Raw genomic sequence first — 16,092 nt, 5'->3', positions numbered from 1 at the left:
GTCGTTTGTTGTCTTCTTTTGTCATATTTTTCTCTCTCATCACCGCTGCCAGCCACAATTCCCATCTCATTATTTTCTTTTACTTTTATTATAAAACTAATTAATTCATTTTCTTTCTTTCTTTTTTGGGATGGAATTAATTAATTAATCAAATACTTTTCTAAAAGAGAAAATTAGTTATTTGGGCCACCACATCCAACTCACTCTCACGTGTTTTAAATATACAAGATAATGATAAATTGATTTTGTTTTTATTGAAATATATTACATAAGCATACAATACCATATATACAATACCAATAAAATTTTAATTTTTGACGAATCAATCTTTAATCTCTTAAATTTAAAAATACAGTAGAAAACCAAACAAATAGCTCAGTCCAAAAAAACTTATAATGGGCTTTTGGTAGCATTAATGAAAAGTAATTAGTTATGGGTCGCTTGGTTTTTTGGTCATTGGATCAAAGAGGAAGCAAAGCGTATGCATAGCCCTTTTTTGTTTTGCGCCCGGGTGGTTTAAGAAAAATGCTACTTGTGGTTTAAAATAAGATTGTACATAGATCGAATAATATCTGTATATTTGCGATAATCATCTGCATCTGATCTAAATTTTGCAGATATTATCTAATCCGCAAAATTATCGGATCGAATTGCCAATTTGATAGTAATTTCTGCGGATTTGATTTGCAGGTCCGCACGCTTCATATAAATAGCATAATTTATGATATCTTGTTTTTAATTTTTATGTTGTATTTCAACTTCGAATAATTAAACTTAGATTTTGTGTTATTATTATTTTTTTTATTATTCAAGAGAACTTTATTGATAATATTTTAAAAGTAAATAGACTTTAACAGGTGAAAAAATAGATTTTTTGGACATTTTTATAAAAATAGTCAAACAGGGACTTAAAATGTTTTTTTTTTTAATTATGTAGATATACTCGATATTGGATCCGATCCGACTTTAAAAAATGCGAATATTGTATCTGATCTAATAAGTACAATGCGAATCAGATAGAATTATATGTTATATTCGATTCGATCTGATCCGTGTGTAGCTCTAATTTAAAATGGTAATCAAGTTAAAACAAAAAAAAACCACTTATGATTGTATCTCCTAGCTAGTGTTGGAACTTTAGATATTTGCTATAAGTGAAATTTATACTCCAAAAGGGACTATCAGAATTTTTTATTTTTGGTCATCATTTAATTATTAATTTAATTTTTTTTAATTTAATTTTTTTAATTTAGTAATTTAACAATATATTTTATTCCATATATTTAAATATTGATAACTAACTAATGACTAAAAATACCAAATTTTAATAGTTTTTTAACATCTCTCGAAATAAAATTCTAATAAATAAAATGTTTACTCTATCACAAGTATACATCTAAAGAGGAAGAGAATTTTAAACTAATCCTTTATGACTATGATTATGACTATGATTATGATGAGTATTTCCTCGCTCATTATTATACACAACCGTATGGCGTATATCAATAATTATTACATTCTACAAAAAATAAAGAATGGACAAAAAAGGGAAAATAATAATACTATACCTTAGCACATGGATTATGGATATAAAAGTACTTATTGTGATGCTTGTTATCAGACATGATTCTCCTTTATGGGTGAATAAAAAATGCTTAATATGTTTGTAGTATTTTATAGGTGTTGATCGCTGATATATGTCAGTATCTAGTTTGGACGTACGTCTTCATCCATGAAATATTAAAAATGATGCCTAATTCTTTTAAAGATTCTTATGCTATTCAATACATTGTGAAATGTCAACTATCACTAATAATATATATATGTCAAGACAAAATCAACCTACTATTATTAAACTTTTTTAATGACTAGCCAGCAGTGTTCTTAATTAGTTAGGGAAATTTTTATATTTTCTCCATCACCACACCATATGTAGCTTAGTACAGTTAATAATTTATTATGCAAATATAATTCATTACTTAAATTTTTAACAAAAATAGAAGAATTCATTTCTCTATTATTCTCGATAAGAATTATCTAACAACAATTTAATTATAATAATTTCTTATTAATCCCGGGCAAAAGGCAGTGGTACTGGTATAGACCTTTGCTTGTTTTACACGTAATAATGTTTGCAAAACTAAGACAGAGACGGAGAGACTGAGATTTTTTTTTTGGTGACTTGAGAGACTGAGATTTAGTATTATATTTGTTGATTTAGAGACTAGTATTAAAATTTATGTTTTTATTCCCAAAATTTTAGTATTTTCGTACCTCTAAAAAGTAGGGACACAGGAGACTAAAATTTTTAGAGATAAAAACTGAAACTTTAATAACATTTTATATCTAAAATACCTTCATTTCAATTAATTAATTCCAATTTTACCCTTTGCACAAATTAAATTAGAATTTCATTTTTGTTTCAATTTTTGTCTCCCACTTTTGCACCAAACAAAATACTAAAATTTATTCCAATCTCTGTCTCTTAGTCTCTGTCTCTCAGTCTACTAAATCTTTCCGTTTCTGTCTTTTCACCAAACGTTATCTAAGAGTGTGTTTATTAGTCTAAGTATTTTCTATTTTTATTTTTTATGAAAAAAAAACGTGTTTTTTCATACTTTTGAAAACAATTTTAGAAAATATAAACATATAAGGAAATAACTAATTTTCAACCAATTTCAATAAACTTCAATCCTAAAACCCTGAGTCTTTTAATAACCAATCCAGTTGATTGTTGTTCTCGTAGTTAACATTTTACAAATGACAAACCAAACGTTTTTCTTAGAAATATGAAAATTAAAAATAAAATCAGAAAATAGTTTTTTACACCAAACAAACCCTAATAGTTTAACTGAGAGAATATCTGTCATCACATTCACACATACACACACTCATGCACATACAAATGTATATTATCTTTTTGGAGTTTGGTGTGTCATGCAGCTAGCTAGCTAGCTAGTGGCCAAAACCTCATTTCTAAGAGCTCCACACATACAACATATATACATATGTATCTCAAAACCCTGATTCATTTGTCCTTTTGGGACTAATTTAATTAAACAACTCAATGCAAACAGTAAAAACCTTTTCGAGATGGCATGTAGTGGAAATGCTCAGCACATTTTGTGGGAAAGGCACCTATGTTTTCTTTGTTTCTTTCGCTCCTACTTTCTATCTTCCCAAAAACTTAAACTGATTTTGGAGTTCACCAAGAATCGAACTCTTGACCTTTTTGGATCTAGCGCTCTAATACTATGTCATGATACCACTCATCCCAAAAACTTCAGCTGATGGAAAAAGATAACACTAATAATTATATCTCTAATACTCTCTAAACCTCTATTGTCCACATTGTATAAATATTCCATTGGCTCCTCGTACTTTTTTCTTCCTAATATTACCGCTACCTTAATTTCTAACCGGGATAAACACGCATAATAAGTTTTTTTTTTTTTTTTATCAAAGATAGGAGACTCGAACCCCCAACCTCTTAATTGAGTATGGAGAGATTATGCCATTTGAACTATAACCATGGTTCTGAAAACTGGACCGGACCGGCCGGTTCAACCGGAAAAACCGGGAACCGGTTACCTAGCCGGTCCGGGTAACCTAAAAAACCGAATGGCAAAAAACCGGTTAAAAAACCGGTCGAACCGGCGGTTAACCGGCAAATCGGAAGAACCGTCCGGTTTTTTGGCGGTTCAGTGGTTTGGAAATTCAAAAGCAAAACGACGTCGTTTTGGCTATTTTTTTAAAAAAAAAAAAAAAAAAAAAAGAGAAACTGGCGGAAGACCTAACCTAACCCTAATCACTCGACACTCACTCACTCAGCAACCCCAAGCTCCCACCACCCAGCCTCCCCTTTCTTCCCCCCTCACCCACCATTCACCAAGGCCAGCAGCGCCACCGCCGACCAAGCTCCAGAGACCAGATTCCAGAGCGCTCCTCCGTCGCCACCCAGCAGCGCTCCTCAGTCGCCACTCGCCACCCAGCAGCGCTCGTCATTAGCCACCGAAACCACTGCACAGCAGCCGCGACCACCACCGCGTTGAGGCCGCCTCCTCCTCGCCCAGCTCGCCGAGCCCGCCTCTCATTCGCCGGTAAGACTGATTTTCTAAGCTCGCCTGTTCTGTTTGAACATGCTTCCTAGTTCCTCTGTTTTTGCTGCTTCATGAATCTTCAATCTGTTTTTGCTGCTTCTGTTTGCTGCTTCATGAATCTTCAATCTGTTTTTGCTGCTTCTGTGCTTCATGAATCTGTTTTTCAATCCAGTTTTGTTGCTTCTGTTTGCTTCAGTGACGAGTATAGGGGTAATTTATGATTCATCCATTGTTTGCTTCTATTTTTTTGCCATTTTGTTCTTATTGCTTCTTGCCTTTGGTGTTTGATTTGGATCTGATGCTTAGGTAATGTCATAACTCAAACAGTTTATTTTCACTTTATTTTTCACTTTCTCAGGTCTTCTAACAATATAGGTTTCTATCTGTGCAGGTTATGTATAGTCTTCCTTACCTTCAGCTTTATCGGATATGCCATGCCCTTTATACTGTGTGCAACAATTTGCTGCTGCCTACCTTGCATAATTTCTGTCTTCGGCATTCCTGAGGATTTTTCACCAAACAGAGGAGCCTCAATAGAATCCATTAACGCTCTGCCAGTCTATAGTTTGTTCTACATTAGTTTAGTTGGATTTTTTATTTTCGTTAGTGGATTCTAGGTTGTTGGAATAAGGTAGTTCAGTTTGTAGATTCTAGGTTTGTTGCAAGTTTTGAGAATTGGAAATTTCTCGGTTGGCTGATGCTTTGCTTGCTTATATAAGCTTGGTTACTTCTATTTGTTGTTGTGTTTGGCTGTATTAAGTGTGGAAGTTGTTGAATGGATAAGCATTGTAGCTGAAGTTTGTTTGTTTATGCTAAATTTGTACATTGCGTGCTAGGTGTTCGATTAAATGCCTCTGTGATGCTTTGAGTTTGAATTATATGTTGTAGTTACCATATAGTTTGAACCACTCTTTGTTTAGGCAAATTGTTCAAGAATAATGCACTTTGGGTTGTCTCTTGATGCTTGTTTAAGTTATGAAACTCATGTTTATCCATTGCTCATGGTAGCTCTTCATGCTTGTGGTTGATGTTATTTTTGTTATGAAAACACCTAAATGAGTGAAATGCTCAAACTTCTTGCAATTTAGGTAATTTCATAGACAGAATGCTTTAATTTTGTGAAGTGATGGTGACTTTTAATGATAAATTATGAATAATTTATTTTGTGAAATTGTTAAATTTTGAATTTTATTAGTTTAGAAATGATTGAATTTAAATTTTTAAAATTATGTATTGAATTTTTTATGATTTTACTCTATATTTAATTAAACCGGTTCAACCACGGTTCAACCCCGGTTAAACCATTGAACCATTGAACCAGTAACTCGACCGGTTCGATGACCGGTCCGGTTCTCGCAACCTTGACTATAACTCATTGGCAACACGCATAATAAGTTGGTATCGAATTAGTTGTGTGATAAATAAACTTATCTCGTGCCTTATACAAAGAAAAAAAAAATTCTTTAAACAAAACAACTACGGTTTATTAAACTAATAATAACTTAGTCAAATTATTCTAACAAATTAATAAGGTATGTCTCGTTAATAATTAAAGAGAAAAAATTATTAATAAGTACAATGCAATTTAGCAAAATAAAAAATGAAAAGTAAATTATTCTTAGATGATTCAATGCGAGTCCTACACAAAATAAGATTATTGACTAAAAAATGCTTAATTTCTCAATTTCGTACAACTAATTACTCTTTATTAGCTAGTAGTCAGTACAGATAGAGCAGAATATAGTAGTATTTGTTGTGATGATGATGGTTTCTTTTTAGTATTTTGCAATGTTGTTGTTCTTTTGAAAAAATAAACAAAGACAAACAAATTAAAAACTGGAGTAGAAAATCAGAAATGGAAAATATCATGGCATTGATAAGGACATAATAAGTGAGTTAAAAGCACATATGGTTAAGAGGGATTCAAAAAATTAGAAGAGTTGGATGTACCATCAATTAAAAGTCAATAAAGTTGATGTAAACTTCAACTTCCTCCCTCCCCTCCCCCTTCCGATCACTCCCAAGCTTAATTTCCTTTAGAAGAAAAAGCTTAATTGTCAAACATTTTCTTGGTAATAAATCCTCCCTAGTTATTACCTCATTTCATTCTCTTGCAAAATATTATTGATAACGTTAAAAAATGTTACTTGCCCTTTAAAATTTAATTTTAGTTAACCTTTAAATTTAATAATATATTATTTTAATTATTAATTAATTATGTCTTCTATTTTTAAGGATTCGTTATTATTTAATTAATTTAAATACCTATATACTTTTATATAATCGATTGTTCAAAAAATTAAGAAAGTTACTTATTTTTTATTTTTTCTCTCTTCTAATACACCACCATTACATTACACTTACGTGTCTCTCTCAAACTCTTTCTCTTTCAACACATCCAAAATGATAATAATATTTACTAATTATTTCATCAACATATCCGAAACTCATATCTATGTGATTTGTTTACAATTATAAATTTATAAAATTACACAATCAAAATCACAAAATTGCACACCAAATAATTAATAGGTAATAAAAATTATAAAAAAAAACGAACAAATTCTCAACACTTGCAAGAAAATACTACTCTCATATCTAATTCTTGAAAAATAAAAAATGGCACAATAGAAACACAGACACATTCAATACTAACATGAATAACATGAACACATTCAATGAATAACATGAACACATCCAAAATTAGATCATTACACATCTAAATTATACTAATATTCCAAATCCAAAATTAACAAAATAGTGAAAATTAGAATTTAGCACATCTAAATTACATTCATATTACAAAATGTCCCAATCATATATAGTTGTGCAAGTATAATTACCTTAGACGGAGAAGGATCGCGATGGTGGAGGAGATCCAGGATAAAGGAGGCGTGCGGGGAGCTGTGGGTTGCCGACGGAGCTGCGCATGCGCCGCCGATGGAGAAGTTCTTTGCAGGGGGAGGGGGAGCTCGTTGCGGGGGGAGGTGCGCGGCCCGGGAGAAGACGAACGCAGCAAGAAGGGGAGGCGCTGTAGCTCTGGGTTTTTAGTTTTTATGGAGGAAAGGTTTTCTTTGGTTATTGTAGAGAAGAGGTAACTAGTTAAAATCTGTGTTTAAAGGAATATTTAGGGTTTTATTTAGGATTTGTTAGTCTTAAAAAAAATAAATTTAAAATTTAACATTTTAATTTGGTTATTATGTTTCTTTAGATTTGTTTTTAAATTAAAAAAAAGACAGTAAATCTATTCAGATATATTTGTTTTAGTTTTTTTAAACTAATGTTAAAAAAGGCTGAATAAAGGACAATTTTAAAGGATACCTAGTTGCACTATATTATTATTACAACTTATGTTATCAGTGTAACTAGGTATCCTTTAAATATTGTCTTTTATTTAGCCTATTTTTAATACCAATCTTGCTATACATTCAAGTCTTTTTGACAACCAAATCCAACTAAGTTGGCCTAAACGCAACAAAAACTACTTTCATTACATGCATATGGTACACACGCCCACTTCACTAACGTAAACATATCCTTCTTTGTCTTCGCATTCCTTCTTCTTCTTCTTCTTCGCATTCTTCCTTCTTCTTCTTCGCATTCTTCCTTCTTCTTCGCGTGTTTTCTCTCCATCGTCGTTCTTTTATTCCTGCTGTTGTTGCTACGTTTTTCTTTTCCTCCTTGTCTTCCTAGTAACTTTGCAGCATTGATTTTTTTTTTTTATTTAATTCCTCTTAAGAGAGTAAAACAAAAAGAATTATGAGAGAATGAAATAATAAGACGAAGAAGATGAAGAAGAAGCAGTAAAATATGAGGAGGAGGAGAAGGAAGAATTTTGAATTATGCAAAACTTATCAAAATAAAATACACCAAAATTTCTTAACAAATACACATAAATTTCTTAGTTTTTACACTGAAATTTTGCTACAAAAATACAAAAATATCTTTTTTAATGCTGTATTTTTTTCTTCTTTTTTTCTCCTTATTTCTTTCTTTTAGTTGAATGAATGTAGGTTCATCTTCTTCCTAGTAGTTTTGCAACATTATGTATTTATTCTTCTTCTTTATTTATTTTTTTTTATTTTATTTTTATTCTTGTTAAGAGAGTAAAACAAGAAGAAACTTGAGAAAGTAAAATAAGAAGGAAAAGATGAATAAGAAAAAAAAGATGATGATGAGAAAGAAGAAGCAGCAGAAGATGAGGAGGAAGAAGATGAAGAGTTTTGAATTATAAAGAATTTATCAGAATAAAAATACACCGAAATTTATTAACGAATACACATAAATTTCTTAGTTTTACACTGAAACTTTGCTACAAAATAAAGTACAAAAATGTCTTTTTTAATGCTGTAATTTTTCTTATTCTTCTTTTTTTTTCTTATGTTTTCTTTTTTTAGTTGAATGAATGCAAGTTTATCCTCTTTCTAGTAATTTTGCAGCATTATGTATTTTTTCTTCTTCTTTATTTGATTTTTTTTGTTTTTATTCTTGTTAAGAGAGTAAAACAAAAAGAAACTTGAGAAGGTAAAACAAGAATAAAAATATACAAAAAATTTTTAACAAATACACATAAATTTCTTAGTTTTTTACACCAAAACTTTACTACAAAAGCACAAAAATATCTTTTTTAATGCTGTATTTTTTCTTCTTCTTTTTTCTTTATTTATTTATTTCTTTTAGTTGCATGAATATAGGTTCATTATTGTTTTTATTCTTGTTAAAAGAGTAAAATAAGAAGAAACTTGAGAAGGTAAAACAAGAAGGAAAAGATGAATAAGAAAAAAAAGAAGATGATGATGATGAAAAGAAGAAGAAGAAGAAGAAGTAGTTACAAGACCTAGAGTAATTTATCATGGCCTAACGCAAGTAGTTATGGAATGATTAACACTTTAGTACTGCGATATCTCATTAGTAAGTTAATGTGCAGAAATAATCGGATAAATTGTGTGCTTTTTTGTCGGGTTGTAGAAGATATTCTCTCTCACCTTGAAGAAGGAAGGGTTGGACCCTTTATCGTTGTGCTAAGTTTTGAATTATGTAAAACTTATCAAAATAAAAATACACCATAATTTCTTAACAAATACACATAAATTTCTTAGCTTCTACACCAAAATTACTTAATGATTGCAACACGCAAACTCAGTTAAAAAATAAGCATACAAACAAGACTGAATTATGAACAAAAATATCCAAAATAATTTTGGATCAGACAACGTTATTAATATGACAAAAATTTAATGATAACAATAATAATAACGATGATAACGATAAAGAATATGACGATGACGATAACAATGATGACGATATAATGATAATGATGATGATGATGGTGGAGAAGGAGGAGGAGGAAAACTAATGAAAATAGGAAGAGAAAGAGGAGAACGTAGTGATGGTGGTGGTGATGATGATAACGAAAAAAAAAAAAAAGAGAAAAAGGAAAGAGAAGAAAAAGCAGCAACTGAGTAGTAATTAAGAAGAAGAAGAAGAAGAAGAAGGAGGAGGAGAAGGAAAAGGCGCGTGATTTGAGGAGGAGGAGAAGGAGAATGAGAAGGAAATGAAGAAGGAAAAGGCACGTGATTTGAAAAAGTGATTATAACAACTTGGTTAGATTTAGTTAAGTATTTTGCTTATAGATTTATTCTTTTTTAATATTAGTTTAAAAAACAAATCTAGAAAAACAGAATAACCAAATTAAAATTTAAAATTTAAATCTTCTTAACACTAATAAATCCTAAATAAAAATCTAAATATTCTTTTAAACACAGATTTTAACTAGTTATCTCTCCGATCCTCTACAGTAATCAAAGAAAACCTCGTCTTCATAAAAACTAAAAACCCAGAGATGCAGTGCCTCCCCTCCTCGCGACGTTCGTCTTCTCCTGCTCCGCGCATCTCCCTCCGCAACGAGCTCCACCTCCCCCCGCGAAGAACTTCTCCATCTGCGATGCGCGCGCAGCTCCATCGGCGACTTGCAGCTCCTCGGCGCACCTCCTCCGTCCATGCGTGCCTCCTCCGTCCTGGGTCTCCTCCACCGTTGCGACCCTTCTCCATCTAAAGTAATGCTGCTTGCACAACTATGTATGATGGGAGTTTTGTAATATGAATGTAATTTAGATGTGCTAAACCATAATTTTCACTACTCTGTTGATTTTGGGTTTGGAATATTAGTGTAGTTTGGATGTGTAATGATCTAATTATGGATGTGTCCATGTTATTCATGTTAATATTGGATGTGTCTGTGTTTCTACCGTGCCATTTCTAATTTTTCAGAAATTAGATGAGAGTACTATTGTTCTTGTAAGTGTTAAGGATTTGTTCATTTTTATTGGTAATTTTTGTTGCTTATTAATTATTTGGTTTACAATAATCTTGTGACTTTGGTTGTGTAATCTTATAATTTTAAATGTGTAATTTTATAAATTTAGAATTGTAAACAAATCACATAAATATGAATTTTGGATGTGTTGATGAAATAATCAATTGGTATTATTATCATTTTAGATGTGTTGAAAGAGTTTGAGAGAGACCCGTACATGTGGTGTGATGGTGGTGTATTAGAAGAGAGAGGAAATATTTTTATTTATTTTTTAACCATTGATATCATAAAAGTGAATATTTAAATTAATTAAATAATAAGGAATCCTAAAAAATAAGAGACATAATTAATTAAAGAATTAAAATAATATATTATTAAATTTAAAGATTTACCAAAAATTAAATTTTAAAGGAAAAATAACATTTTTCGTAAAAATATACTAGGTTTATTTTAGATTATTCTTATTGTTTTGCTTAAAGAATTTCTCACTTAGCTATAAAATTATGTGAACAGTGATATGAGTACAACCAAGATCGATATTCAAATCATATATACAATTAACAATCATCATGCATGCACTTGGATTAATCAGTAAATTTTATAATGAATTGACAAATGTCCGTGTAAACTGAGTTATTTATTTTATTTCCACCATTGACTCCATTGTATAGGATCCTAAAATGTACTTATCTTCATTTGTGCACGTATGTTTCCTACCAAAATGGACTATTTTCATATTCACGGCAACAATTATTAACACTATATTGTCCAATAATATATATGGCGCAATATTCTATAAACAATGCTAAGAATCAGACGTCATCATACAGCAGTTACACACACGCCGTAAATAGGAAAGAAGGCTGTGGAAACCTATGGTATTAAAATTAAGAAATAAAACCATTTAAGAATGAATAATAACTTATTATTATTATATATAATAGTGGTGATGACGATTAAGAAATTGATATCATCACAAAGACAGAAGAAAAACGTAGTGTTTGAATGAGAAGGAACAAAGAAAGTCTTAGTTTTAGGTGAGATGAAATTAAAAGGTCGATGAAGGAACGGGTCCACATAATACTACAGAGGCTCTCATATATTAAGATTATTATAGCATATAGAGCTAGGTGAATTAATTTGACTAAATACATACATATATGAATGTATGACAATAACAAATTAAATTAAATTAAATTAAAGGGAGATGAAGTGTGTACCTAGCACACAGGTCAAATAATTAAGATATTTAAGATAATCACGAGCAATCTAGCAAAGCTAGGTAGATATATAGCTAAAGAGGGACAGGGATAATTAGAAAGAAAGAGTGTATAGATTTTTTTTACAACTGTCAGAAAAGTGGTAGGAATTGTCACATGATTTGCAATATAGTACAAAAAGAGGGACCAGCAACATCTGTATCCATTATGCATGTTTATTACAATTTAAGGATAATAACAAGTAGTCTGTCAGAATATTATTGTTCATTTAAATTTAAATTTGAATTTTTTTTTTTATATATAAAGTTGTATATTATCTTAAACTTATGACGCCAATTCTGCTGCTGAATGATACACCAAAAAGGCATAAAAAACAACCAGGAGGTATCAAGTCATATATCCTCTCTTTCTCTTTCTCTCTCTCTCTCCATCCATATCAAAGAAACACAACATGGATCTTTAATTTCCCAAGAGAGATCAGAGAATATGTGATATATGTTTGATCGGCGAAGTTGCACATATGATCCCAAGTGTTGGAAGAGAAAAATAGAGGCACAACATCCATTATAATAAATGGTTAGTATATATTTTTCTTAACTTGAACAAGATATATGAAACTAATAATTAACAAGATCAACAGTCATAAGTTCATATACATAATTATTCTTTTAAATTGTTTTCATGGTTTTCTTGTTCCCACCCACCTTCCTTTTTTGTGAAGTACTAATCATGAGTTGATAATATTATTCCGAGATTTTTGTGTATTTCTCTATAATCATCATCAATTCGTAAATATACTTATTGTTCCTGAGAAAAATTTTAGCCACCACTGGATTTTCCCCTCACAAGTGCCCTATTAGATTAGAGCATGATGGTTGGCTGTGATTTAATCTCTCAACATATATATGTTGTTATCTTATCTTCCATTAATTAATGTGCATATGCTAATCTTTTCTTCATGATATGATGCATCTTTTTGCTGATATCTCCAGAGAGGGATCGGAATGACCTAACAAGATTATACTGTGTTCAAACACATGTTTTTTTTTTTTTTTTTTTATTACTATTATATTCCTACTCTTACTTTGATCACTCCATATGTGCGCTCAGTTAATAATTCCTTACTTTTCCCTTTTATGCTCATATTTTGATTGCTAGGTAGATATAGCTCATTAATTTTTTACTTTAACGCCGAAATTCCTCAATTTTTTTGACAGCGCTCTTCAAGCTAAGGTATATTAAAGATCAGATAGAGAAGTAGGCAGCTTAATTTCTTTATTCATCAGTATTACTCTAAACTACTTTTGACCTACTACTACCGTAACATACATACAAGGATATTAAATTAAAATCAATGTTTTCCACTATACAAATTAGTTTACCATGGCCTCGGCTAATTGCTTCAGTGAATATAGGTTTTAAAGGCTAGCTAGTAATTAATTACTACTGTATATATAGATAGAGTGGTCAATACTACATACAGCCTGTATGTTCTTGTTTAATTATTTGTTATTAGTTGTGTGTATATTTAAATGTTTGCATCCTTGTTTTGGTTTTCAGAGATAATTTGTAAAGGAGGAATTCAAGAAATTATTGTAGCATTTATATTGAGCGGCATCGCATCTGCTAAAATAAATAAATATGTCAGAGGGATTTGAGATTCATCAAGAGAATAATGAAGGAAGTGGCGGGAAGAGTAGTAATGATAATGAGGGTGAGGAAAATTCATTTGACTTGAATGAAGGAGCGGGTATGAGTGATGATGAGGAATTGGAAGAAGAGAATAATAATAATGAAGCAAAGGAGGATGAAGAAACAAACCCAAGTAGCAGCAGCACAGCATCAAGAGAAGGGAAGAGAGGGAGTGGTGTGAGACAATATGTGAGATCAAAGATGCCAAGGCTTCGTTGGACTCCTGATCTTCATCTCTCCTTTGTCCATGCTGTTCAGAGGCTTGGAGGTCAAGAAAGTAAGTCAAGTTTTGCCCTAATTAATCAACATATAATATAAATGTATGTTATAATTGCTAGCTATATTCAATTGCTGCAGGAGCAACACCTAAATTGGTGCTTCAGTTAATGAATGTCAGAGGCCTAAGCATTGCTCATGTCAAGAGTCACTTGCAGGTAGCTATTCGATGTATTTATACTACTACTGCTCATGTATTATTTTCCTTATGTATGTAATTAAGTAATAATTTCATGGTTACTTTGCAATTTTCATTTCAGATGTATCGAAGCAAGAAACTTGATGACTCTGGCCAAGGTGAGGAACTGAGGACTATTCTATTTTCGATCTTCTGATATGACTATTATTAAAATTAAAGTAATATTTTTTTATTATTAAATAATATTTTTTAAACAATAATATTTAAAATAAATATTTTTATAATTTTAAAAAATATATAATTTTAATTTTAATTATAATCATCATAACCATATAACATAGTTATAATAGAATTTACCTTCTATTTTATATTTTGAGGACCTTAGCTTGTATATATTTGATATGATATTCATATAAATATTGGTATACTGACTTCGGTCAATGCTGTGGACTTCCAATAGAAACAATGCCTCTTTCAATTTTCTTTATCCAATCAAATTAATTATTTTGTTTATATACATTTTCTTGAGAAGGTAATTATATTGGTATAGTTAATAAACATTTTAATTTTTTTTTCTGGGTAGATAATAATAATAATAATAATTTGGTTTCAGACGAAGCTGATCAATACAACAAAATAATTAATAATAGTCTATCTAAGCTGAATAAAGCTCCTGCATGTAAGATGCATTCTCTGCATAAAGTCCACATTTTTCAACAGTTAGATTAGAGTAGGTAGTAGAGAGGTTACCAATAATTTAACGTGTTATATATTAGGAATATACGAGCATATTTAAGGAAGTGATTCATATACCATTTTAATAAATGCTTGTAAATATTTTTCCTTCTAATGAAATATTATAGTAAAGGGTTCCTAGGGTTAGGGTTACTGAGTTCCTTAAGCAAATGGAAAATGTTGCAGTAGTAAGAAGTGAAAGACAGAGAAGCAAGCATGAAGTAGGTGGTGTGGCGTATGAGACGATGATGAAGAGGAGTAGTCCTCATCAACATTTCAAGATGGGAAACGGTGGAATTTTTCTTACTACTAACTACACCACCACTACTCCATTCTCCTCCCTCCCACATTCAAAGCCCACAAACCACCACCTATGGCACTTGAATCATCAAATACCTTCTATTAGAAGACCAATAACACCACCGTTGCAAACTCAACTAGCCAGCAGAATTACGCCCATGAGACCAAGCCGATTTCTTGAAGAGAAAAAGTGGCCTCCTTTTCATCACTGGAAATTCAAAAGGCTTCCTAATACCAACACCATTACACTACCCTCATCACAATCCTCTCCATTTGCCACCACCTCTGACTTCATCACCTTTGGAGACAACACCACCACCACAATCAGAGACTATCTATCAAACTCCAATACTTTCAAGGTACCATTATTAAATTTCGTGACGAGGAATGTTAGGGGGCAGCAACTTTTGTGATTTGTAGCAATCAAATAGCCATTAACGATGGTTTTAATGGTGTGAGATTGGCGTGATATTTCATCCAATAACTCACTTTTTTTTGCTGGTTACATGCTGGTCAGAATTTAACAAAGTTGCTGGCCCTAGACTTTTCCTTTCGCGATTTCTATCAATATGTTTTTTCTTCGTCATTTATTTAATTTAATTTATGAAAAAACGTACGTGCAGTTGAATCATCAAGACAAGCAGTTGCAGCACAAAGAGAAGCAATGGGTTCCAGATTTGCAACTGGGTTTGAGTCATCACAAAGATGGAGACAATAATGATGGCACAGGAACCCCAGAAATTAGCACTAAACTTTCACTTTCATAGACTTAATTAACTTAGCTTTGTCAATAATGGAAACACCATATAATTAACCTACCCAATATCATACACTCTCAGAGATGATATAACTAACTAATAATAATTAACATATATTAAAACCTTTTCCCACAAAAAAAAAAAAAAAAAAAAAAACACAAATGCAGGCCGTCGCTACAGTAGTGAGCTTACATTATTACAGGAACATTATTTTTTCTCCCCTTAAATAGGATTTGACTGAAACGTGTCATGATGACGAATGAGTTCCGTGTGAGAGATTATTTTTGTGGTGCAAGTATTTGGTTTGATCAAACACAATATAATTAATAGCGAAGGAAAGTAACTCGAAGCCAAGAATATATATAGTAATAAGCTAGATATGCCGGTATATCTATCATTTCTTTGCTGTGTGTAAGTCAAAATTGTACGGGCTTAATTAGTACGTAGCAATAAATTAGAAATTAATTAAGGCCCGGTTTTGTAATAGGGATATGGATTACTTTTTTATTATTACTTGTGTATGTATTATTGTGTCTTCACTCTTCATTGGTTTCTT

At 31.3% G+C, this 16,092-nt stretch overlaps 1 protein-coding gene across 1 annotated transcript; it reads left to right on the top strand.

Moving 5' to 3' along the window:
- Positions 1–11,732: 11,732 nt before the first annotated feature.
- On the top strand, positions 11,733–16,092 carry LOC107632189 (uncharacterized). The gene is made up of 6 exons (XM_016335873.3): positions 11,733–12,212; positions 13,197–13,605; positions 13,686–13,762; positions 13,865–13,901; positions 14,665–15,137; positions 15,402–16,092. The coding sequence occupies exons 2-6, from the start codon at positions 13,278–13,280 to the stop codon at positions 15,543–15,545; spliced, it is 1,059 nt and encodes a 352-aa protein (XP_016191359.1). The 5' UTR covers positions 11,733–12,212; positions 13,197–13,277; the 3' UTR covers positions 15,546–16,092.

Source organism: Arachis ipaensis, chromosome B10, assembly GCF_059453495.1.
Source record: "Arachis ipaensis isolate K30076 ecotype BB chromosome B10, ASM5945349v1, whole genome shotgun sequence".
NCBI lineage: Eukaryota > Viridiplantae > Streptophyta > Magnoliopsida > Fabales > Fabaceae > Arachis > Arachis ipaensis.
This window is presented reverse-complemented; position numbering and strand designations above follow the sequence as displayed.